The 27,216-nt window shown below is 40.9% G+C and overlaps 1 protein-coding gene across 1 annotated transcript in view; it reads left to right on the top strand.

Annotated features, from left to right (window-relative positions):
* Window positions 1-6,311: 6,311 nt before the first annotated feature.
* LOC124261031 overlaps window positions 6,312-27,216 on the top strand; it is a 58,025-nt gene continuing 37,120 nt past the window's right edge. The window contains exons 1-2 of the mRNA XM_046695351.1: window positions 6,312-6,404; window positions 6,873-7,194. Coding sequence (XP_046551307.1) covers window positions 6,877-7,194 — 318 coding nt within the window. The 5' untranslated portion in view covers window positions 6,312-6,404; window positions 6,873-6,876. The remainder of the gene's footprint in view (window positions 6,405-6,872; window positions 7,195-27,216) is intronic.

Below are 27,216 nucleotides of genomic sequence, written 5' to 3'. Positions count from 1 at the left end.
CAACAAACACCTACAACAAGTTCAGGATTGGATCGACCATACAGAGAAAATAATAGTGCAACAACAGGACTTGGATACGAACTATGATTTCTTGATAGAAGTTATTACAGAAGAAATGCAATCAAAACTTAACCAAAAGGTGACACACATGGACAACAAAAAACACAAGACTAGAAAAAAGCTTACTGGGGTGACGCTTGGAACGATGTCTGGGAGAAAGAAAGGAAATGGATAAAAAGAACAGCTGTGGAGATGATTTCTGCCAATTTTTGATAAACTTCAAGAAGGTGTAAAAGAAATTTCCAAAAAGCAGAAGCAACTGAGTGATTCACTTGGTAGCCCAAACATCTTTTGGAAAAACATTGTCTTCAAAATGAAAGAAAGATAAGAAGTCATAGATGAACATGGATAAAAAACTATTGAACAGATGGAAGAATGACTTTAGTGTTACATTATGTAACGAAATAAAACTCTAAGACATGATTTCTGCCAAGCCTAAAAATATTTTGATAAACTTCATAGAAGGTGTAAAAGAAATTTCCAAAAAGAAAAACAGAAGCAACTGAGTGATTCACTTGGTAGCCCAAACATCTTTTGGAAAAACATTGGCAAATTAGGTATTCAAAATGAAAGAAAGATACTCATCCCCAGTGAAGTCAAAGATGAACATGGCGATATTACTTGAGTTCAAACCATTGTCATGGACAGATGGAAGAATGACTTTAGTAAATTACTTCACCCACAGTTACATTATGTAACGACCCCCATTGACACATATCGTAATGGACATGAACAATTGTGTGAACCCACCAATGAAACGGTAAACAGTGAAGAACTAAACGAACCTATCTCAAAGCTTGAGGTTATCAAAGCTGTCCAGAGTATGAAATTAAACAAAGCTCCAGGAATGGACCAGCTCCAAGTTGAAGTGTTAAAGAACACTAACAGTATAAATATTTTACATGGACTGTTCAACACTATGTTTAGATCAGGCCTAGTTCCCAAAACATGGCAAAAGGGAATCATAACTCCCATCCCTAAGTCAGGAGAAGGGGATCCAAGAATCCCAGCCAGCTACAGGGGATAACACTACTCTCAGTTCCATACAAGATATATGCTAAAATATTAAATACTAGATTAAGCAATTGGCTAGAACAACAAGACCTCCTTAATGATCTACAAAACGGATTTAGGAAGGGTAGATCGTGTCAAGACCATATATATTCATTGACCAAGATTATGTACAACAGAAAGATATCAAAACTCTCGACATACTTATGCTTTATCGACATAAAGAAGGCCTTTGACTCAGTTCAAAGACAGTTACTATGGTTAAAGATAACTACTCGCTTTCAAATACAAGGACAGTTTCTATCAGCAATACAATCCCTATATCAAGACGTGAAATGCTGCGTTAAAGTTAATACAGAAATGACTGACTGGTTTGATGTGAATATTGGAGTCAAACAAGGTTGCTGTTGATCCCCGACATTGTTCTCCATCTATATAGATGATCTTGCCAGTGAAATAAGCAAACTACAATGTGGGGTGGACATCGACCATATCAATGTGTCTCTACTACTATACGCCGACGACATTGTGTTAATAGCTCCCGACAAAAACAAGCTACAGCAACTCCTAGACTGCCTTTACTCCTGGACAACAAAGCGGAAACTGACCATAAATAAAGATAAATCAAAGATTATGCACTGCAGACCAATCTCTACTCCTATATCACTTCACAGATTCACTTGTGGTGATATGAATATTGATTATTGTTCTGAATATAAATATTTAGGTTTGTGGCTCAATGAGCACTGTGACTATAAGAAAACTGTAAGAGAAGTGTGTAAATCAGCTAATAGAGCCCTGGGTGTTGTTATGGCCAAATTCAACTCTCTTGGAGGTTTCAGTCTTGATGTTTTTACTAAGCTATACGATAGCTATGTCCAACCCATAATCAACTACAGTGCAAGTATCTGGGGACTAAATCAATACAAGGAAATAGGACAAATCCAGAATAAAGCAGGAAGATTTTTCCTTGGAGTTAGAAAAAACACATCAACTATAGCTGTGAGAGGTGATTTGGGTTGGAGAAGCTCTGACTCGAAAATAAAGACTGAAGTAATCCGCTATTATCACAAAATAGTGACGGCCGAACCGGATTCATTAAGTGCAGCTCTTCATAGATGGTCAGTGTGGAGAAAATCATCCTGGGATTATAGAACCCAAGACTTCATAAAAAAACTCAACATACATGGACAGGAAAATATTAATGTGTTTTGCTTAAATATTAACAGAAATGAACTACTACAAACATCCCTTGACATTTTAGACCAAAGAGACAGTGACCAGTGGCTCCACGATTTGTTCAAAGACCATAACAAACCCAATGGGAACAAACTCAGAACATATAGACTATATAAACAAGATATATGTGTCTGTCACTACACAAGAATAAATATAACTAGACAGCAAAGAAGCCTGCTTGCTTCTTTTCATAGTGGAAGCCTGCCCCTCAATATTGAGAAAGGACGGTATACCAAGCCAGTGCCCCCCCTTCAAAATAGACTGTGTACACTGTGTGACGGCCACGCTGTAGAAGATGAGGTGCACTTCATGATGGAGTGTAGCTTCTACTCCGACATCAGAACGAGACTTTTTTATAAATGTAACCAACTAAACTCAAGCTTTATGGACCTCCAATTATATGATAAGTTTTGCTGGTTGTTGTCAAATGATGATATCCAATACGAACTAGCCAAAAGTCTGCAAAGTATGTTCCACAAAAAAATCCTTTCAATAACTGTAAATAATATTAATGCATCAATTTTAACTAACTAGTTTTATTTTTCTATGTACTATCTCTACATTTATGTGATGTGATATGTATGTATGTATGTATGTATGTATGTATGTATGTATGTATGTATGTATATATGTATGCATTTAAGTATGAGTGTGTATGATTGTGTGTGCGTGCGTGCGTGCCTGCCTGCCTGCCCTGCCTGTGTGCACGTACGTATGTATGTATGTACATGGGTGTGTAGGTATGTATGTATGTCTGTATGTGTGTGTATGTAAGGATGAACGTATGTATGTGCGTGTATATGTTGTGTAAGTGGGTGTATGTATGTATGTATGTGTGTGTGTGTGTATGTCTGTCTGTCTGTCAGTGTGTGTGTGTTGTTTGTATTTATGTATGTATGTAAGTGTCTATGCATGCATGTGTCTATGTATGTATTTAGGTATGTATACATCTATGTATGGATGAATTTATGTATGAAGGTATCTTTGTAGTTATCTATGTTTGTACGCATCGATGCTAGTATTTAAATGTGTACCTATGCATGTATCTAAGTGTGTATATATGTCAACAATCCTTTTATATTTTTTAAACGCCTTTTAAATATTGCTGATATTCTTTTTAAGGTGTCTTTTCGGCCTCTCGAGGCCTGGTGTTTGCATTTTATATGCTGTACTATGCTGTCCCATCATTTATAACACATGACACTATAATAAACTATTATTATTATTATTATTATTATTACCCCTATGGCCAAATCTCACAGAAGAGCGTTAGCCGTTTTTAGATGTGGAGTCGCCCCTATCAGGATAGAAACTGGGCGATATGTTAACCTCTCTGTTGCTCAACGAGTTTGTTTTAACTGTAATGACTGTACGGAAGACGAAACCCATGTGTTACTGCGATGTCCTCTATACAATGATGTCCGACAGGTTTTACTGCAGAGATGTGCTGAAGTGTGGCCCGAGTTTAATACTGCTGCGCCAGTAAACAGAAACACCAATGTTCCAATGCAGACGCGGCGAGGCCGGACATGTATTACCCAAATCTCGGAATGGCACGTACAGAAGTAGGAACAGTATATAAACGAAAAGAAACGTAGTGGCGCAGTTGCCTTTCCACTCCCTTCTTACCAGGAATGGTATGTTAAAGTCAGACTGTGAATGTGCACATTACAAAATGAAACTCATGAACAGGAAAACACAAGTATTAATTGTTCATTCATGGCATTTCCCATTCTCCCGTCTCCTTCCAGCGAGGAGGATGTCGAGATCGGGAAGATCGGCGTGGTGTAGATGGCTGCTGGTTGTCAGGCTGTCCAGTAGTCACTGGGTATTCACATGCCTCAGATGCAGCTTCGAGCTGATGGTGGTTTTCAGGCATGTAGGTGGTTGATGGAGTGCTGGGTGTAGGAGGCACTACAATATCTGGGGGAAGAGGTGGTTTGTCGTTGAGTGTTGGCACTGTAGGAGTAGTACCTGTCCCAGGGTGAGACACATAGGATGGAGGGTTCATAGAGTTAATATCGTGGTCGTCAAAGCCACGGATTGGACCAGGTGATGGAGTAGCAACCATCGTGGTCACGATTGGGTAACAGTCTCTAATCTTGATGTCATAGTTTTTTGAACGAAGTTGAGACCTCGAGAACTTGCGGACTTGGCAGTTCTCCCCTGATATGTGAGTGATGATGTATTTGTCTCTTGCTTTCGTCTTGTCACGATCCCCTCTAAGGAAGACCAAGTCTCCTACACGGAGATCAGGAGGAGAGCTAATTTGTTGACCACAAGCCTTGGATTTGGCACTGAAAGGGTGGTTAGTTTTTCTAGTTTCACGCTGGAGAGATATTACGTCTTCATCGGCAATTGGTAATTGATCGCCAGTCAACTGGTCACGTTGCGTCCAAATCTCTCGAGCAGAAAGGCCGGTGTTCCGAACTCTGGAATTTAGACTCGCTGTAGCAAGGGCTAGAGTCACACTTGATATCGGACCACCTTCCGGTGATTGATGAAGTAATTCTAATCCAAGTTCCTGGATCGCCCTTTCAGCCACAGGATTCTTGTTGGGGTTCTGGGCATTGCCGATGGCGAGGTTAATGCCATACTGGGATCACTAAAACTAGTTTCATTTTATCTTGCACTGTGATAGCCATTTTATGTTCCAAAATATGTAAACTTATTTTAGACAAACGAATGGAAAAATTGTACAATTCCTAGTTATATATTTTATGTTTTTAATATGTTCCCTATGTATGTATGTATGTATGTGTGTGTGTGTGTGTGTGTGTGTGTGTGTATGTATGTATGTATGTATGTATGTATGTATGTATGTATATGCTTATAATCATATTTATGCTTCTCATATCATAGTGTATTTTATCATTGTACATGGTTTTAACAGATAGTCTCTCATAACTCCAAATGGAGTGGCTCATGTATTCTTTTTGTATATTATACTGTATTATGTTATGTCAATGAGGTGAGACTCTAATAAATAATCTGTCTGTCTGTCTGTCTGTGACGTCTGCGTGTGGGGAGAGGCATTAACATAGGAAATTTGGCCTGTTTGCCAATCCCCCCAAACCCTGTTATATGTAAATATATACAGATATATGTCATCAAAGGAAATAAATATTGTTTAAACCAAATGTAATAGTCACTGGTCATAATCCTAAGAATCACAATTAATTTTTCAAATGTCCAGTTGTTTTCAAAGTTTCAGGATGAAAACTCAGACTTTGTGTTGGCTAGACGTAGAAAACTGTTCGATCAGTATTGGAATGTTCAGTTGAGTCGTCAATGAACATAGTGATTGAGTTCATTTAAAGTTTATTATTTATTCACATTTTTCAAAAACTTTTTGATGTTAACTGTTTTATTAATGTGTTGAAAATGGATTCTCTTGTTGACCTAACCTGGATTGAAAGTTTAAAACAGGAAGCGAACGCATACTAGTAACTAGTAGCGTACGCCTGAAAAGTCAAAGCAATTTGACATGGCCAACATTATTTTCTAATTGACCCACATAACTGGGAGCTGGCGGGCCATGGGCTCACTCTTTAGAAATGCTGGAATGAACACTGAAATATTAGGGACCGTTCATAATTTATGTTATGGCTAGGGAGTGTGATGATGAATTTTATGGGGAAGCATGTACAATGTGAGTGACCCCCCCAAGTTTATGTACAAAGTAAAAGTAAGTGACACCCCCCTGCATGTCATGTACAAAATCAATTATCCCTTCCCCCTTCCCATATTTTTTAAGCACAATTATTTAATAAATTATGGACGGTCCATTATCTGATGACATGTTGGATAACCCCGGCTGCTATGATGTGTACTTATTTATGGCCTATTTCAACACAATGGGCTCATTACGCTAAAACTGCAATTCCTCGAGAATGTTATTTTGTGCAAATCTAAGCTTGCACTAATGCAGCAGGCACATTGATCACATCTAAGCCAACCAACTGCTCGCACGTAGTTCGGCGTGGACACGTGATGTCAGAAAGAGTGTTATAAATTTCAAGACGAGCGCGCTGCAGGTGCGCGAAGTCTGGTTTCTGGTTGTGAATTCATGTCGGAATAATCACACCTGCAACGTATGTATATTACCCTTAGAATAACGACATATTGTTATTTAATAACTACATACAAAGTTGTTTTTTTATCACTTAATTGAAAATATATTTCTAGTCTGATTAGGAATTTTTCGCCGATGATCTTTCAGGTTTTGGAAAGAATTACAATATTAAGTGAACCTTCCTAAAGGCTCGTCTTTCTAAGTGAAATCGTTCATTTGTACAGAGGACGTGCCTGTGTACATATTACTGTAGTAGATGACTTCGTACATAATTTACATAAAAGTATTCAAGTATTTATATAACTTTGTCTCATTTCATGACTTTGAGATAGTTTTTTTTTAAATTTCACAGTAACCTGACATCATTCGAAGACGCATTCTAAATTTATACATATTCAAGTTACAGCAATACATTTTGTGCATTTTTGTTGCATAATTATTACTACGTACTTTCATAACTTATCTGTGTTTTTTTCCATTTTCACAGAAAAATGTCTGCGACGGTCGTCTACAAGGCAGGAATGGAAATTGGCATGACAGTTGATATGAAAATGTTTTCTTGTTGCCAAAATATATTTTCTGCTGATGAGAGAGCCAAGACTTCAACTGTTCAACGTCATAACAACGTAGTCAAGTACTCGGTGATTAAGAAATCAAGCGATGTCGGCAAAATGCTTGGAATTTCGGGGGATATGTCTCTGAAAGCTAAGGCAGGTCTAATAGATGTGGGAGGACTCGGATCATATTTTGAAGAGGATCGTTCAGGAGACAACGTGACTGAGATAATAGCCAAAGCACAAGTAGAAACGGTAAGGCAGACTAAACAAGAACAACTATGCCATGTAAACTGAGAGGCGAAAGTAAGGCTACCGAGTTTACTTTCTCGTTTTTGAAAATTAGCTGTTGTAAAGTTTTTATAATGCATAAAAGTTGTGAAATGTAGACACTAAACCTGTGGGAATATTGCTTGTCACAAAAGGGAAATATTGCCTCTTAGAAATAGAAGGGAAATTTTAGTCAAAGACCACTGTAGTCGAGGTGATTAGGTCCCGTAAGTCCGACCTTTGGGTAAATGAGAAAACAAACTGGTCGTTTTGCAGGGGTATGTCGTCCAGGTCCACAAGTTCTAGACAATGGGCAGTCAATGATTTTTCAACGGTACGGTTGATGCTAAAATGTTCACGGGACAATAACTGAACAAGAATCACTTTGTATAATGTCATTTTTATTTGTGCATTCATTCGGACAGTAATTTCTATTATCTACATGATAAATAATATATATACATAAACACAATATATACATAACAGGTTTATAGCACTAAAATAAGCAACTTTTTATTTGAACACATGTTGTTATCAAAGTTGATAGCTGTCTATAAATAACATGACATACAATACATAATCTTTATAGCACTACATATGACCATTTCCTTTTGAATATCATTGATCATTTCACTTAAATTCCTATGTCATATCTTCCAAACTATATCATAACTTAGTTCTACTGTATATGCTGATATCATGACATCACAACAGCTATTAAAGTTTAAACTGAGTTCATTTGCCTTCAACGATTCTTTGTAAATTGTCACATATTATATTTTCAATATTGCCCTTTTAGCTTTCCATTATGTTTTGCACACAGTGTACGTCACTATCTATGTAGTTGTATTATTGTTAGGGAGCGGCATTGGTATAAGCATGTTTATGCTTGTTTGCCAATCCCGTCATGATTACTTGAATAAATATGTTTAAATCATACACACGATAGTGTTAATATGTATTAAAGCAATTTTTATATTAGGCTATGAAGAATACTACGGAAGCGCTGAAGGGACCTCATGAAATAAAAATTATCTTGAGCGCACAAGCTAATATCCTGCGCTCAAGATATTAACTTGTGCGCTCAAGATACTAACTTGAGCGCTCAATATACTAACTTGTGCGCTCAAGATAAATTATATTTCATGAGGTCCCTTCAGCTCTTCCGTAGAATACAATATATTCAAGATTGCTTTTGATTTTACTTTTTTATCGTTTTAAAAAATATCGTTATTTTCGCTACAGTCAAAATAATTTACCTTGACTTCGTTGTGTACATGTCTATGGTTGTGGTCTCCTGGTATTATTAAAATTATGTCGTTCACAACTGGGACTGTTGATCTGCAGTCTTTCTGAATGTATTTCCACGAGATCCATTTTCCTCTTGTTTACAATGAACATATAATCATTTACAAAATATATCTCCCACCACGAGAATCATGCATAATGTTGACACCGTTCTGCTGTAGGAAGTCCCGTGTAGCTCTCGCACTATGGGCCCGGGCGTTATCATGCTGGAAAATGTTGTTACGGTGACGTTCTAAATGTGGTATGACGTGGGGTCTGAGAGCTTGGTTGATGTAGCGCACCACTCTGATTAGGGCTCTCACGAGTCCAAAATTTGGGACTGAGTACTCGAGGTGTCAGACCCGACTCGGACCCGAGTACCCGACAATTTAGATGCTTATCTGAAACCAACATTCAAGCATACACGTAGCTGTTCCAACTTCCAATCTACGAATAATGCAACATGTATATGTGAATCCAAACGTTCCTGAATAAAGCAATTGATATTCAATGTCAATGGAAGTATCTATTACCTTGTTATTTGCAAACAGAATGTGAAGGCAACGTAAGTTTCACTGTGACCCAGTTCTACGCGATCAATTATGTGATTAATATTCATGAGCTGGGCCGGTGATACCTTATTACGCCTGTAAATGCTGTAATATGATTGGATGTGTCTGGGAAAAGAAACCAATCAATCTACTTCTCTTTTCTTTTGGTTTTAAGTTTGACTGCGCTTTCAAGATTATCTAATATTAATATGTCGTTGCAGTTATGACATATTAGCAACTTTTAAACATTCACCTGGACGATAAGTCACATAATCAATTAACCTTAATCACGGTTAAAATGCGGCAAAACACGTTCCAAAGCTGGAAGATACATAGATAAAGCATTCATTGATTGGTGCTGCATTAGATACTAGTATCTTGTAAAGATCGATCGACTATGGAACTTAAAGAATATGTAAAACAGGATTGATGTTTATTTGAGACTTCTTTTAGTGAAAACGTTTGGTTTCAAACTAAAGACTAACCATTTATTGAGTAACACTACGCTGTATTTCTTCTTCCGAAACTCTGCTGAACGGAGATCACGTCAATGGTATTCATTGTGATTAAAATTTTCACTATTAAGGATATAGGTCTCCAAGTGTCAATGTTATTTTGAATGCGTATGTATGTGTTGATTGTTGAATATGTAACACTGAAATACGCTGGATAAGAACGACTGAATATCTATGTAGAAATTAAGTTGTTCAAACATAGGTATAGTGGGCAGGGACAGTGATACAGCCGTGAGTGGCTACGCTTGTCCACGCGTCCGTAGTTAGGGCAACGGCAGGTACTGTTTTGGGTACTGATATTTTGTTCTTCTTGCAAACTTCATACGACTTTATGAGGTAGTTGTGAATTGTCGCAGTACATGGGACCTGGTAATTTGGGTTCAATGGTTCACAGAAAGCCCTGAAACCCTCCCCTTTAACAAGACTTAATGGTCGCATATCCTTAACGCGCATAAGCATTGCTTTTTGCGTAATACCTTCATACCATTTCCTGTCAACAGGCTTGCGACTTTTGCTATCAAACTTACCAAACTGCCCCAGCGTATCTTGTTGAGCTGGTTTTCTGTCTACAGTGCTTATTGTGGGTGCTTACAGGACAAATGATTGCATAACTAAGGGAAACGCCACAAAGACGGCATTTCGTATTTTGGCCACTAAATCAAGATAAAAATGCGTCCAGACATTGGATTTTTTCTCACGATCATCCATCTTGATTGCATGAGATGTTTAGAGATATCTCCCCTGCGAGTCCTCGACTCCATTCAATTGTACTCGAGTCCTGCTTTACCCGACTCGGCCCCGAGTACCCGAGTACTCGTGTGAGCCCTAGCTCTGATGCCGCCTCCTCTCCCTGGACCAAGGTTCTGGAACACCACAGGACCAACTCTCTGGTTCAGGCCTATTCCACCCCATACCATGATGCTTGCACCTCCCCATGAGTCTCTTTCCATAACACATTTGTCTGAGTAACGCTGGCCACGTCGTCGCCGTATTCTTGTTCTGCCATCTGCAGATGATACGCAGTACCGACTCTCATCTGTGAACAGAACAGTTCTCCATTGCCTGTATCGCCAGTTTTGGTGTTGTGGGGCAAACTGTAGACATTCACGCCGATGACGAGGGGTGAGGATAGGTTCACGGTAAGGTCTACGGCAATGGAGGTTCCCGCTGTTAAGATGTCGGCGTACTGTATCAGTACTGATTGGTCTTCCGTATGTTCCCCTTGTCTTGCGTGCTGTTTCGGATGCCTCCATGAAGGGATTCTGTACATGCTGTCACACAATATGGCGGTCTTGTCGTCTTGTGGTCACCCTTGGTCTGCCAGTACGGGGCGATCATTTGTGGTGTTGGTGGCCCGGAAACGTTGCTGCAGCCTGTAGATGGTCTGAACGTTGAGCTGGAAGTGATTGGCAACGGCTTGTGCAGTGTGGCCAGCTTCAAGTCTTCCTAGCGCCTGGTTCCTCTCAGCAGTCGTGAGTTGCGGCATCCTGCTGACGTTGTAATGTGAATGTTTCAACCAGGTTTGGGGGTGCATTTTATAGGGCTGGTCCATAGGCGCCCGACTCTGATATATGTACATGTATGATCTATATATATAAGATATAAGAAAGGTGTGTCAGTAAATCGAAACAAAATGGCGGCCCGGCTCGGCTCGGCTGGGTTTCGGTCTGACAAACGCTTCCATCGCTTTGACCGTTGAATAAACTGCACAATTTATACTCAGTTGACCTCTGGAAAGTACCTTGCGTATCACAAACCGGGTGATTTTATTCCCATTTAAAGCTTTCAATAATTTTGTCGTACATACTCGCACGAAGTCAGGACATATGCCCGGAAGTAAACAAATCTCAGGCTACAGACCCGCACCGAATGGTAGAGCGAGTCTCTGATTGGATAATATAGTTGCACGTTAAAAGAGGTGGGAATAATAGAAGACGCTATCGTATCCGAGACTCGCTCTACTATTGGGTGCGGGTCTGTAGCCTGCGATTTGTTTAACGCCATTTCGCGTCAAAACAACGTCACTTAATGAGTTTTCATTTACATATTTTACATCTGGTAGCTGTTTGTCTGGGAAGTCAATTTTGGCTTGGTCGATAAAGTAATCGTTAAGTATGTTCGCCTTCTTGTTTGCGTCTTCACAAATGACACCATTGATGCAGAGGGGAAAAAGTGTCTTTGTTGTTATTACTTCTCTTTTTCAGGTAATTGGTAACTAATTTCCACCACAATTTTGAATTTTTACTGTTATTTAATTTATCATCAAGTTTAGAATAATAATCTGATTTAGCTTTTCTTACCGCTGATGTTACCTTATTTCTAAGTTTTTAAAATTTTATCCAATCAGTATCTTCATTTCTACGTTTGGCTATATTGTGTTGGCGGTTTCTTTGCCTTATTAGTCTACGAGTCAAATTATTCATCCATGGTGAGTCACGTGATCTTATAGTTACCACCTTATTTGGAATATAGGTATTACACAAGTGAACAATATTTTCCATTAGTAATTCAGTTGCAATATTGATTTCATTTGAAAGGACGTTTAACCAGTCTGTGTTTTGAAAACTTATAATAATCCTTCAATGTCAGCTAAATCGTAGTAATATACTTTTCTTTCAAAACAATATTGAATCGGTATTGCATCACGGATAGTAACGACAACGGGGCAATGGTCACTGCAAACAGGATTAAGTACACCTGAGTTCAATACAGATTCAGAATTTTTTACAAAGATTAAATCAATCAGTGTACGTGATGTTTTGGTAATCCTAGTAGGTTCTGTGATTAGCTGTTTCATATCGAACATATGTTCAATGTTACTTACTTTCTCACTAATTTTGTTCAATGTATCAGTATTGAAATCAACAACAACAATGCTGTCCATATTCATGTCGATACCATTTCCAATTGATTGACAAACACCAACCGCCCGTCTGTAAGTTACTAGATCAATTGGCATCGTACATTGTAGGAGAAGTAAGAAAATCGTTGGTACAGAGGGCGATTAAAAGATAAAACCAGTACTTGAATTAACACCCGTCAAACCAGGATGCTAGAAACACACACTACATGCTGTCGCACGTGCAGCATGCTTTCTTGTTTACAATGTCCCAACACAAGTGAAGCGTAATACGCGGCGATGAAGAAGTCCATTGATGAAAATAGACAAACATTGAATAAAATAATAACGGAAAATACTAATTGACAGGTACTTGTGAAGGGGAAACATTCATAAACTGGATTAAAGTGGTTTTGTAAAGAAAAGAAAACCACCAAAGAGAAAAAAAAGAAGAGAAACAAAAAACAACAACAGATTACCATGTATGATTCACTTTGGAAAAATATGAATAAAGTACTGTCGGAAATGCTCGAAAAATGCTTTTTGACTTATATTTAAAATTCAGAGGTATTACAGTTACTTAAATAACAAATATCACTTGAAGAAACATCTACCTAATGTAGACCGAGGGAATAAATTTTGAGACATGCCCTAAAATGTGTTTTTACTGATGAAAATACCAAAATCTTAGAAAAATAACGGGTAGTGGGACGTTATTTGATACAAACATTAACTGCCTGTGTTACGTCATCAGCATGCACGGTATCGACAGGTGAAATTGACACCTGAGCACACGCTTGGGGGAGGGGTCATATCAATAGATGTTTTCTTCAAAATGTTGAATATGTGTACGTATAGTATACGTATTGGTTATGTAAGGGATCATTTGTGTATGTGTGTTTGTTTTGAAATAAACATACGAATTACTGTACATTGGAAAGAATCCTATCACTTGTGTTATCTTATCGATTGATTGGTGAAATGTGCAACGTTTTAATAAGTGTTTTGCATGTCAACAGTATATTTCACTGCAAAAATATGGATGTAATTCGGTCAGTTTAATCTAGTTGTGAACATTGGCCAAAGATTGAACGAAGTCACTGGTGTAGCTTCTTTAGAATATATATATTATTCTTCTCCTAAAGTTTGTAGACCGCCCGTCTAAGTACTCCCTTGTCAAAGTTGTCAAGGATGGTTTTACGTCCCGGATTTGGTTTTGACACGGTCCCTGTCTAGTCTGATTTGTTTACAATATTGTAAACTTGTTGGTAAGACATACCAACAGCTCTACAAGTTCTGTAATAAACCCTTTCTAAACTAATTTAAGGTTTACCTCTGTCTTTTTCAAGCACAAAAAACTTAAGAACCTTTGCAACAATTGACTGCAAATAGTTGGCCATGGTGGACGCTGTGATAAAGATATGCATGCATGACGGGAAACTTATTTATCAAGACTTAACATTTATATTAATATTTCTTCAATAAAGGAACGATAATTAAGTAAAGTAACACAAACATTCAACATTTATTTGTTAAAGAAAAACGTTGATTCATATTTTTACACCACCTGTATTATAAGCATAAATGTAAAGACTATTTCAGATTTCTGTTGTTGAACTCTGAAAACATGTTAAGTTGTTGTTTTGGTACCATATTCTCTCCTGTAAACTGCCCTTTAAATGCATAAGAATGTTAAATCGATTGAAAAAAAAATTAGGTACACTATAGACGAGTTGATATATTGACAACATAGTACATTTATAACCTTTATCAAAGTATTAAGGCTAAAAAGTATTTTTCTAGCATTTCCGACAGCACTTTAAGTGACAGTTTTTTGTGATTTATGATACAATTAACCTCCGCATATAGACTGTCTACCTGAGAGGTCCTAAAGGCTCCGAGACCTAGCCTAAGGCGTTGGTGGTGGATAGGATCTAATTTTTCTAGATTGCTTACACAATGGAGCCATAATCTAGTTTAGAGCGATCCAATGATCTGTACAAGTGAAGGAGGGTTGCCCGATTCCCCTCCCCACTCTGTATTTGAAACGACTTTTAGTAAGTCAAGAGCCTTCAAGCACTTGGTTTTAAAATATTTTATGTGTGGTAGGAATGTCAAGTGACGGTCAAATATAAGTTCCAGGAATTTGGTCTGTTCCACTACCTTGATGGGAGTACCATCTAAAGATAGGTCTGGATCCTTGTGCGATTTGTATTTGCGGCAAAAGTGAATACAATTTGTTTTGGATTTTGAAAACTTAATGCCATTTCCATTGTCCCATTTTTAATTTTGTTAAGGCAGATTTGTATCTGCGTTTAGGTCGCTACATCCGAGCCTGAGGCGGCAGTGAACGATTTGGCAAAAAATGAGTGCCATAATTAAGGTCAAAGTAAATCTTATTTTCGGTTTTTGTAATTAGGTTTATAAATTCTGTGAGACTAAATGACGCTTCGGAATTTGGTAGGGCATTCCATATAAATTTATTGTGGCTGCAGCTAAAAATGATTTGACATAAGAGGCAGTTCGACTGTAACTTCCTTGTATTTCAGAGTTATTTCTTAAATTATAGACAGTAGTATATAGAATAGCGGTCACTTTTGACAATAGCCTCTGTAAAGCTTTATTTCATAAATAAAGCTTTTATCAGGCCCTAATCTCTTCCGCTATTGTATATACCACTTTTGAATCCCCAGCCAACTTCCTGGTCACTATGACTGCGAGCCAACACTTTCCTGGTCACGTGACACTATTGTGATCACTCGGCTATGTTGTTTCATATCAACCTATATAATGTTGATCTCCGCGAAACAATTGTGAATGTGAATCTCTTTGGTTTTCGTAATGAAGGCTTGTTGTATCCCTTGTTTTATGTACTTTTTTTCTCGTCTTCACTGATGGCAGTGCTTTTACGAGACTTGGTTCGAATCTCTTGTTTCATTTTGTGATATTTTGTGAGTTCAGAGAGGACCAAACGAAACTCATCCTCTGATATTTTACTGTCCGTGAGTGCTGTGGAAATATGATCGGCTATTGTGTTTAACTTTGCTTCGGCTGGAATTCTAATTTCGTCGTGTTTCAATGATTTACGATGCAATTTGCGAGATACAAACTTAAACACCAATCCCACCAACCCTGACACTCCAGCTGTTATTTCAATGCCTAGCACTATAGGTGCGGCTACGATGGTGGACAATAACCCGACACCTACCGCACCTAATCCCATACTGGCTGCCATAAGGGAGGTATCAACCCCATCCACGAAATTGAAAGCTCTATGGTATTTCTTACATAATGCTTTCCGTATGTCGCGATCTTGTTCTAGTTGACGTTTTATGTCACATAACTGTCTCAAACGAAACCCGTCTACAGTTTCCAGTGTTTTTGCTATTTCATCTACGACTGGGTACAACCCCATCCTGTGTACATACATATATTTTATAAGATATATTTTAATTGTGTTTTATTTAATGGTCGATCAATATATTTGAGGCTTATAAGGTTTATATTATTGTACAGGTAAAAAGGCTCAAATGAAACAGTCATATTCTACATTGACCCCATCAAGACTTACTAAGGGTGCCGATCCTATTTGTATGATAATACGGCAAAGTTGGTATTTGTGCCTGTCTTCCAAACTTAATAACTGTATGTAAAAGTCGTCTAACAGAAGTGTCTCCGAGATAGGCTTCTATGACGAGTGTGGCGCCTGCTACGGCAAATGAAAAATCCTCTTGGTACCTGGGTAATTTTAACCCTAAAGATGCAGCCCTGTCGTTTGGAGCTAACATGCTGCCCGAGTGACCCGGTATTCGTATAACTTGTATATCGAAATCCGGAATGAAAGACGAGAGAATGATACCGTTGTTCTTAATTTCGGAGACGAAACCATTTTTTTAAAAGAGATGTAAGGTGAGGTGAGGGACATGTTGATCAACCATTCGGGCTCTTTACAGTCTGCTAACGACACCCGCTCGTACACGTTGTATTTTAAACTCAGGATGTACAAGGTGTTTTCATCACCGACCTGATCGAATCCCTCTGTGTCTCCTAGGTCCCCGAGTGTGACGTTGGGAAGATGATTGTTCATCGCCTATATAGTTTCCAATCGTTTTTTGGATAATTTCTCAGGTGGGGAGACGGTGATTTCGTAGACAAAACCAGTTCGTAGACGCGGTGAATTCGTAACCAAAACCGGTTCGTAGACGGTGATTTCGTAGACGTGTATAAATAATTGAATATATAGTATATATTAAGTTTGATGTTTACTTAGATGTTACTTAGAATGTTTATAACGAAGTTGTTATGCTTTGTTTTCAGTGATACGAAACTAAGGGCAGCTAAAGACTCAAGGAAATTGTGAATGAATATTTTCCCGTATGCTTTGTTTTCAGTGATACGAAACTAAGGGCAACTGAGGACACAAGAAAATGTGATTGAAGAGTGAACGAATATTTTCCCGTATCTTGTCTATCTAGACTTGTTTTACATGTACGTGTATTTGTATATATAAGGTTTGTGTTGTATTTTTTATTTTCAGTGATACGAAAATATTGTTACTGTGTGACTGTGTGTGTAATAAAGATGAAGCGTCGTAAAATGTAAAAAGACAGACAACATTGTTATGGAAGAGTAATAATGTAATATATTTAACAACAATTTTCGCAACAGCACGTATCACAGTCACACAGTCACTCAGTGACCATTGGCCCATTTAGTTTTGACACCTCCCTCAGCAGCTGGGACACGGTAATAGTTGTTGCCTGGAAAACTCTTTGAAAGCCTCTCCAGGTCGCCGCCTCAAAGTCCGTGACCATTTTTTCAACAGCTACGTTGTCCATTAGGTCGTTCACCGCGTCGAAGACCTGTTAAACAGATAATTACATCATTAATTGATGACAATGAACAAACTTTTACAGCAAGTACAGTAATTAGATTAGCTATTACTTAACAATTAGTTAACTAATTACGGCCACGTAGTCCTCTATCTGGCGCCGCGACATCAATGCAAACAAAAGGGGAACTTGTTTCATCGACGATCCGGAGACGAGGAAGGCATGTATTGACAGCAGCTGATGAAAAGGGGGTGACACAACACGGAATGTTGAATCGATGTACCAAGTCTTGGCCGTCTTTAATGTCTTTAACTGTTGCTCGCTTGCCAATACCAGATGACGCTGACCTCCTGTCTTTACATCCGCTCTTAGAAAGCCACTCGGGAGGAAGCGGGAGCAAATCTAAAGAAGAAAAACATTTGTGAAAATGTTAAATTTATTTAAAATAATTTAAAATATGGGCATGGGCAGCTGGCTTCACTCTCTGCTTTATAAATGTCCTCGGCCATCACGCCAGACGACTTGTAGTAATCGCCAGACTTGGCGACATCCCTGATCTAAAGAAATGAACAATTATTGCTATAGTTGCTACAGATTTTATAATAATATTACATAATACAAACGTTACATATATTGATACGTTATGAATAAAACGACAAAATACCTTCATGTTGATGGTGGCCTTGGTCAGAAGTCCTGTCGTCGGCTCATGGTTGTGGTCGGCTGCTCCGCGGGTGAAAGTTTCACCTCTCTGTGAAACCGCGGCAGTGCACCGACCCTCCTTTGGCCGCACAGAGCACCACCAGTACAAACAATACGATCTTGTCTTCTGTTAAAGAGGGAAACATATTTGAGGTTTATATACCATAAGTGTGTGTACAGGTAAACTTTGTCGGCGGATTAGACAAAATTAGTCTACTCATCATAATTTCCCGACTGTTTTCATTGTTGTGGGAGGATTAACAGGTTTCACCGAGTTGTTGTGTATGTACTGGTTTCACTGAGTTGTTGTGAATGTTAATTAGGAAGTGGTGAGTTGTTTTGATTGCGAAGTACTCTGTGTGGGAGATGTAAGTGTTTTCTTAAGAAGTGTTTTCTGCTACTTCTCTGCTGGTCTGCGTAGTTAAACGTTGAATGACGATACTTACCTAATACATATCTTTTAATTTTACACAACTGAATTTAATATTAGCGGCCTATGATTTGTCGGAATTTGTGACATGGACCGCCGTGAAGCATATTTTGTTATTTTATTATTTAAGGATATTTTCACCGTCGATCGTACTTACCTGATATATTTTATTTATTTCACAAAATGCAAACACTTTTCGTCAAATTCTTTTCATCATCGAGGATTAATTTTAATAACGTCTACGAATTCACCGCTCAATCCGTCTACGAATCCACCGGATTTCCACGTCTACAAACCGGTTTTGGTTACGAATTCACCTACAGCCAAGGTAGACTTGGATGACCAGCGTGGAATTATTCGGTAGATTTTCCAGGATGTTGACAAACGCCCTCAGTAGTATATACAATGATAGTCCGATATCAAGTCCAACAAAAGCCTCTGCAAAGCCTTATTTCACAAATAAAGCTTTTGTCAGGTCCTTAGATCTTGCTACCATTGCATCTACTACTTTTGGGCCCCGTTGATTTCCCGCCCTATAAAAAGTTAAAACACCAGCGGGATACGAACCCCCGTATGTATACGTCACAGCCGCGCCACTCAACCGACTGAGCTACCGGGGACTTAGCTGACGTATCTCGGTTTAACGGGTCTATCCTGGGACTGCTTTATAATAGCTCCACGTGCCGCTATGTCACGTTGACCTCGATGAAACAGTTTAATGTGAATCGCCTATGATCTCTTTGGTGTTCGTAATAAATAAAGGCTTGCCGGGCTTTTTGTACCCCCTGTTCTATGTACTTTCTTTTCTCGTCCTCGCTGATAGCAGACTTACGAGACTTGGATCGAATCTCTTGTTTCATTTTGTTATATTTTGTGAGTTCAGAGAGGATTGAACGAAACTCCTCCTCTGAGATCTTACTGTCAGTGAGTGCCGCGGAAATACGCTCACTTACCGTGTTCAGCTTTGCTTCAGCCAGAACCCTGATCTCGTCGTGTTTCAGCGCTTTACGATGCAGTCTGCGGGATGCAAACTTAAGCACTAACCCTAACACCCCTGTCACCCCAGCTGTTATTTCAATGGGTGCCAGTCAAATCGCCCCAGCTACAAAACGCCCCAGCCAATTTGGTCAAATTGCCCCAGATTTTTGGTCAATATCGCCCCAGGTTTGGTCAAATTGCCCCAGGGGGGTAGTCAAAATGCCCCAGTGTATTTAAAATGATTAAATATATGCCATAAATGCATAGTTTTTGTCAACTTCCATATTATATACTTCGTATAATATTATATAGTAATATTTCTGATAGATTTTCGATTAGTAAACTGATAAGAGCAAAAGTAATATTCATGTATAAACAACACTATAATACCAATTATTTGCATGTTATTAATGCTTTTGTAAAGAATTACAAGAATAAAATGAAATGTTTGTATAAAATGTTTATTGGCCATAAATGCATAGATTTGTCAGCAAGTATGGTATAATACTTATCAAAACAATCTAGAGCTTTTGTTAATCAATCTTGTCAAAAAGTGTGGATAAAAACAGGCTATTAAAACATGTTCACTAATTGACATTCAATGCTGTGTTTAGTTAAAGGAAATGTTGAGGCTCGAATGTATGAGCATTTCAGGCTATAAAATAATATTCACTAATTGACCATCACCTATCGAGATTCAAAAAATGTAATTTTGAACGATTCTAATATCTACTACAGTCAGTTTGACTTAAATTTCGGTAGCAGATTTTGTCTAATCATACATTCTCGTCTCCAACTTGAATGTAGTGACCTTAATGCGCACAAATATGAAAGATTTATATCTCCGACATCATCTTGCTCTTGTAGCCATAACTATGAAGACTCTGCTCACTATTTCTTTTCATGTACTCTTTACAACGATATACGTCAAATTATGTATTTTTATACTAAAGGATTTGACCTAAAATCAATTTTGTTTGGAAACCAACGCTGCTCCTCAATAGTAAACAAAGGACTTTTAATTTCAGTGCACTCTTTTGTAAATTTAACAGGCAGATTTGATCCGAAATATTTTGTTTATATGACATATACCGTTTAACAATGATTGGCGTTATTTCTCGTTTTTGCAACATTCACATTCACATTGTACATTCATCATGACGAGTTTATTCTTCCTTCCATTGTATCCCAGAGCGGTATTCATATAAGCTTATGCTTGTTTACCAATCCGGTTCCTTTCTTTGGAAATAAATATGTTTAAATAATAAATATTATACCATACTTGTTATGATTACATAATGCCATTCGTTGACCAAAAACTATTTACAGCCAATAAACATTTTATACAAACCTTTCATTTTACTCTTGTAATTCTTTACCAAATAATTGGTATTACAGTGTTGTCTATACATGAATATTACTTTTGGTCTTATCAGTTTACTTATAGAACATTTATCAGAAATATCACTGTATAATATTATATAGAGAATATAATATGGAAGTTGACAAAAACTATGCATTTGTGGCATGTATTTAACCAATTTAAATACATTGGGGCATTTTGACTACCCCCATGGGGCAATTTGACCAAACCTGGGGCGATTTGACCAAAAATCTGGGGCAATTTGACCAAATTGGCTGGGGCGTTTTGTAGCTGGGGCGATTTGACTGGCACCCATTTCAATACCCAGCACTATGGGTGCGGCCACGATGGTGGCTAACAACCCAACACCTGCCGCCCCTAGTCCCATGCTGGTTGCCATAAGGGCAGTATCAGTCCCATCCACGGCATTGAAAGTTCTATGGTACTTCTTATATAGTGCTTTCCGCGTGTCGCGGTCTTGTTCTAGTTGGCGTTTTACATCACATAACTGTCTCAAGCGGAACCCGTCTACGGTTTCCAGGGTCTTCGCTACTTCCTCTACGACTGGGTACAGCCCCATCCTGTGTGCCTATAATATATCTTATGAGATATTTTTTAATTGGGCTTCAGTTAATAGTTGATCAACGTACCTAAGGCTTATAAGACTTAGATTCTCGTATGTGGAGATACGGGAAGGGTCAATAGGTAACTTCTGGTCTATATCAACACCAAAGCAACCTTGTAATATGGGGAGTAGTAATCCCAGTTGGGGGTCATATTTGTCTAGTGAGATATAAGGTGCGGTGAGGGTCACGTTGATCACCCATTTGGGTTCTTTTAAGTCTGCCAGGGACTGCCGTATGTACACACCGTTTTTAAATCGTAAGACGTATGAGTCGTCGTTATGGCCACGCTGATCGAATCCCTCTATGTCTCCTAAGCCCCTGAGTGTCATTGCCGCCTGCCTATACACGTTGTCTTTTAAGTGTAGGACGTATGAGCCTTCCTCACCAGGATGGTCGAATCCCTCCGTGTCCCCTAGGTCGTTAAGTGTAGCGTTAGGGTGATGACTGGTCATTGCTATAATACTATTCCGATATAGTTTCCAACTGGTTTTCTGATAATAGTTCAGGGGTGAACTTCACCCCCATGAAGTGTATGTTGTCAGGTAGGAAGATCTTGGTTAGTGATATCGTGTCTTCCACGATCACTGTGACTCCCTGCAGACTGGTTTTGGAGTCGACACCCACCCGCACGTAAACGGTGCAAACGTGATACTGGTGTCGTTTCGCCCACCCGAGTTTGATCCCCTTCACGATTTCGACATCATCCCGCGATGGTTCCCCTAGGAAGACTTTGATGATCAGAGTGGCGTTATCCGGTATGCTCGTCAGGATGTTGACCACGCCAGCAAATTCAGACACCAACTGTAATGTCACGTCTTGCAGTCCCGGTTTACCCGATAGCATGTTGGCTGCCATACTGGCGACTGGGCTGATGATTACGCTACGCCTCTGAGCCGGGACGTAAGCCACGAGCAGGGTTCCGTTGTTCACGACTTTGTTTAGGTAGTTGTCTTTGTTATCCGTGAACACATAGGGGGAGCCGAGCCTAATGTTGAGAAACCAGTCGCCTTTAGCGGGTAACAACACCCACTTGTCATCGTCGGTGAAGACGAGGGAATACTGCTATTTTTGGCGATGGCCGTCACGTTGCTCTCAACATCTTCTAAGTCGAACAGTTTGCCCCCGAACGATGGGTATATTATCCATTTATCATCACCGGTGTTGACTAGGGTGTACCGAGTGTTGACGACCGCTCTTGAGGTATCTACTATATCACCTAGGGCTCCACCGGAGGGACCTTCAACGCGTTTGTAAATGTTGTTTTTCAGTTGCAAGGCGTACAATTTACCATCTACCCGGGGTCGTCGAATCCGCGTGTATCCCCGAGGTCGGAGATCCCCGCATTGATGCATTTTTTCAACTTCATTCCGGGGCCTTGTGCGCTGGTCATTTTATGTGCAGCGTTATGCTGAGGTATCCTATATTCATGGGATTATGATTTATATCTAACACCGATATTATCAGCTCAGGGATGTTGCCCTGGGTTAACCTCTTATACTGCCGCGGTGAAAACGACTCGGTTCTACCGTCGTTGTATTTCTCCGTTTTCACCGGTACTGCTCTCACTATCGTGGAAGGGTGCCCACCTTGAATGTTGTCCGTTGTGCTCACCTGGCCGAGATGAATGCACAGCTCTCGGTACGGTACTAGGTCGGGTAACTTCGTGCCTGTGACGGTAGTTGTTGGTTTTATCTCGTCAGGTGACATACCGAGTGTCCTCGCCAATGGTCAACCGAGCCTCAAGGAGTTTCTTCCGTTGTTGATTAACACCACTGTGCCGTTTGAGTCGTTCATGTTGAGTTCGTCTCCCAGGGGTTTGAAGACCTCGTCGCTTAGAGAGCACACGCTGTAGTAGCCGTCAGTTATCTGGCTGCGCGCTCCACTGACGAACAGCTTATTGTTGTTGGCGTTGATGTTAGTCCATCGCGGTAGGTAGGTGATATCGCACAGTGCGACTTTGAGTTGACCCGACGTATTATCGATCGCGTGCGTCAGGTGAACAGCCTCGCCGCTCGTTATTCCTGGAAGTGTTATGTACATGTTAGAGTATATATGCTCATTATATAATAGTTTTAAAATGTACTCCCCTGGAGTGTTTTACCCTAAACTGGACATAGATTTCCCCCACATGAAGATTGTGGTCGCTGATGGGATGTATTTCGACGCCCAGTTCATAGATGTGTTCGGCCGGTATAAGCTTTCGGTGATTAACGTCAAGGCAGTCCACGCTTGGTTCAACAAACCAATGCAGTTCTGGCAGAATCAACTCAACTTCGCCGTGTGGTGCGCTACAACGGGGTGTGGTGTGGCATTAACTGACACTCGGCGTGGACCGCTGAGTCAGTCTGTGTTCATGTTTCACGTGTACTACCAGGTCAGACGTATCCTCAAAGAGATCAGCGCCCCGCTCCCACAGGACAAAGCATGGAACGCAGTAAACAACCAGTACGATAGACGGGCCTACGAACGTATTTGCAACGAATTCGAACTAAACCCGAAGACCGATTGGCGTTTGCCAGGGCCGAACCACGGGTTGGGTATTCCATATAATGGGGGGCGACCCGTGAAAGAAGTCAGTGATGATTTACTGAAACGAGATGTACTACGCCAGGACTTTGCTTTGTCGAGTAATGAATGGAGGGATGACCGTATGAATTTTAAAGGTGGTGTTGCTTTCACTGTCCAGAAAGTGGAGCAGTCAACCGCAGACGGTTGGAAAATGTTAATGCTGGACACGTCGAAAGGGTTTACTCGTGCCGGTGTCACCAGATTGAACGACTCAATTCGAACGTACGTGTGGGCGCTGTTGGGTGCGCAGACGCAAACGCGTTCCAACATCCTCGGTAAGGGGACTGCTTACGGCGCGCAGAAACAGTTCGTTGTTAACGTTGAGGATGCTATCAATTCTCCAGTGGATCTACCAAGTGCCATCAAACGATACCAAAACGTGTTGGAATACGCCCGGTCGAAAGTCGACTACGTCTTCGACTTGGGACTGTACATGGCTCCGAGCGATATGCAACTGAGAGTAAAAAAAGTTGTGGGCTACAACAACGAAATAGTCATAGCCACGGCGGACCAAAAGTTGGGAGTCAATTTTGATGTCAACGTCCCCCACGTCCCACCACCCACTACCGGTGAAAAGGGTATAGTGGCACCACCCCCGGAGCCTAGGGCTCAACCAACACCCCCACAGCCCCAGCCTGCACACGTTCAGCAGCACATCGACCGTAAAACAGCCCTGGTGGTTGGCGGGGTAGCGGTCGGGTTGGGGCTCATTTGGTTAAAAATTCCTTAGCCGCTACGTACACCAAACCCGCCACGGCGACAATGGCTGCCCACAGGTTTTGACTGAGCCACGTAGCAGTTTTAGCCAGAGCGCTCAGCAGCCACGAGACGATGCTACCCAGGATGCCGGGTAGGGCTTCGGCGGCCTTACCAGCCAGTTTAGCCAGGGCCTCCCCGAGTTTTTTTATCCAGTTACCACCACTTGGTGGTGTGCCACTGCCGCCGGCAGGCGTGGGGGTACCCCCTGTCAATGACACCACCAGGGTTGATATAACGAAGCCCAATGCAGTAAAAAATGCTGGCGATAGTAATCCCTTGCTCTCGGAAGAGGATTCGGATCCTGTCAGCTAGCGTGGTGTCTTGATTTAGGACTCGATCAATGGTTTCCCGTACACGACTGATCTGTGATCTGAGGGCTTCACGGTTCGAGGAAGCAGATTCCAACCGAGTCCGTCTCTTGTCTTCCAAGTTTTTTATTCTCTCCTCAATACGACGTTTCATATCACCGTCCGATTCGGCTAGTTTTATTTTCTCGCGAGCGATGTGCTCATCGACTTCGTTCAGTTTCCCCATGTTGTTAACGAGTTCTCCGCGTACATGTTTCAAGGCTTCGTCTAGGCCTTGCAGTTCCCTCAGGGGAAATTCGAGCCCCGGCAAGGGTTTGTCATGGTACGTGGTCAATATTTTCTCGATACTGTCCGACGTTTCTTTAGCATCCCCAGTATTATCCCTGGCTGCTTGCAGATCTTGGACGACCTTCGGGGGAAACTTAGGTCATGCGCCCCCCCGTAATCTATGAAACCTAGTTCATCACGGAGCAGTTGACTCCCACCAGGGCGACTGGTGAGTGTTGACAAAGCATATGGCCCTTTCCCGTCTTTTTTCATGATATCGACCCCCTTCAATCGCAGCGTGCCCTTCTTATCGACGGTAAACTTGGCATAGTCTCGTACCAACGGCTTGATGTTGTCTCTATTTTCAACTGCGTCGTAATAATCGTCGACGGCCGGCTGTACAAGTTCAGCATTTAAGGGGTTGTTCGTGAATGTGGTGTCATCCTCCCCGAATGCCTGGGCACTATCATCCCACATATCATCCATAGGGATGTACTCAGCCATTATTTAGTATTAAAACTTATATATTTCATTTATATAACAATGTATGGTAGAAAACTAGATCCTTTCAGAAGATCAAGAGAGCCTCTAGGCGTCCGAGCAGTGCGCCAGTCGGTGACTATCACCAACAATCCCAGCAAGATAGACCAGAATCAAACGCTGCTGGTTAAGATTCCCAAACCTTGGCGAGAATGACCTCATTGTACCAGGCACGGTTCGACTGGCGTTCAACCTCACGCTGACCTCCGACAACGACAAACGCGAGCTAGTGCAGAACGACCCATCATCAAGAAAACCACCATCAAGATCAGCGGTAACGAGGTGCTGAGCATCGACGACAGCGACGTCTTTCACTGCTACGGGGACCTCTGGAAAAGCGAGGGAGAACGCGACAATGACGTGTACCAAGGTATCAACAAATCGACCCGGTTGTGCATGGGGTATGGCTTCACGGCAAACCAGCTAGACAAGATATCGGACGGTGACAAGGCCATCGCCCAAGCATACGGGAACAGGTTCTGCGTGCCGCTCGACTTCGAAGTTGCTCACGGACACGCTACGCGTTTACCAGGCCGCGGCTGGGTGATAGGCTTGAATACTTAACTCACGCTTAACGACTACAGCAAAGTCATGCGTACGCCGAACGGTGATGAGGCCAGTTATGCCATCGACAACATCTCTCTGGAGTTCGACATGGTCACAAGCCCGGAGCTGGCCAGGCAGGTTCGAAGCCAGTACTAGGGGAAGGTGGCCATCCTGTACGATCGCATACTGAGGCATAGATCAGTCGTGCGGGATAAGAGCGACACTGTGTGGAATATCAACCTAAATGTGCCGGCGCGATCGATGAAAGGCATCCTGGTCGTCCCCGTGGAGGATTACGAGCCGTTCCGAAGGGACAGCGAGAAGTTTTTCTACCCTGAGATTGAAAAGGTGGAAGTGACCATGGAGGGCGTGCCCAACCAGCTGTTCAGTCATGGTATGAGGGCATACCAGCAGTGGGATGAGATAAGTGGGATGCCATCAAACAACACCCATACATAACCAAACACCTGGACCTATCCTCCGTGCATATCGTTGAATACTTGACCAACAAGTACGCGCTGTGGTTGGACATGCGATCCACGGATGACGATAAACTGCACGGTAGCGGTCGCCGCATCGACAACGGCAGCGATGGGATAACAATCCAGATTACCAAGAAGGCTCAACACGCGGGCAAGTTGAAATTATATCTGTACGTGATAATGGACGCGCAACTTAATATAGACAATGGGAGATTCGTGCAAGCCATTTATTGATTTGCCCAGCGACCCACACTGTGCCATAGTGTGTGGGCAGACTGGTTGTGGGAAGACTGTGTTCGTGTTGGATATGTTGGAGGGGTACTACGGGGATGTATTCGATAACATCGTTATCATGTGCCCTACTCTGCAAATGAATAAAACGTACACGGAAAGGCCTTGGGTGATGATGGACCC

This window comes from Haliotis rubra, unplaced genomic scaffold (genome assembly GCF_003918875.1).
Source record: "Haliotis rubra isolate DU_JTF1 unplaced genomic scaffold, ASM391887v1 Scf785, whole genome shotgun sequence".
NCBI lineage: Eukaryota > Metazoa > Mollusca > Gastropoda > Lepetellida > Haliotidae > Haliotis > Haliotis rubra.
Note: the sequence above shows the minus strand (reverse complement) of the source record. Positions and strands in the feature narration are given on the sequence as shown.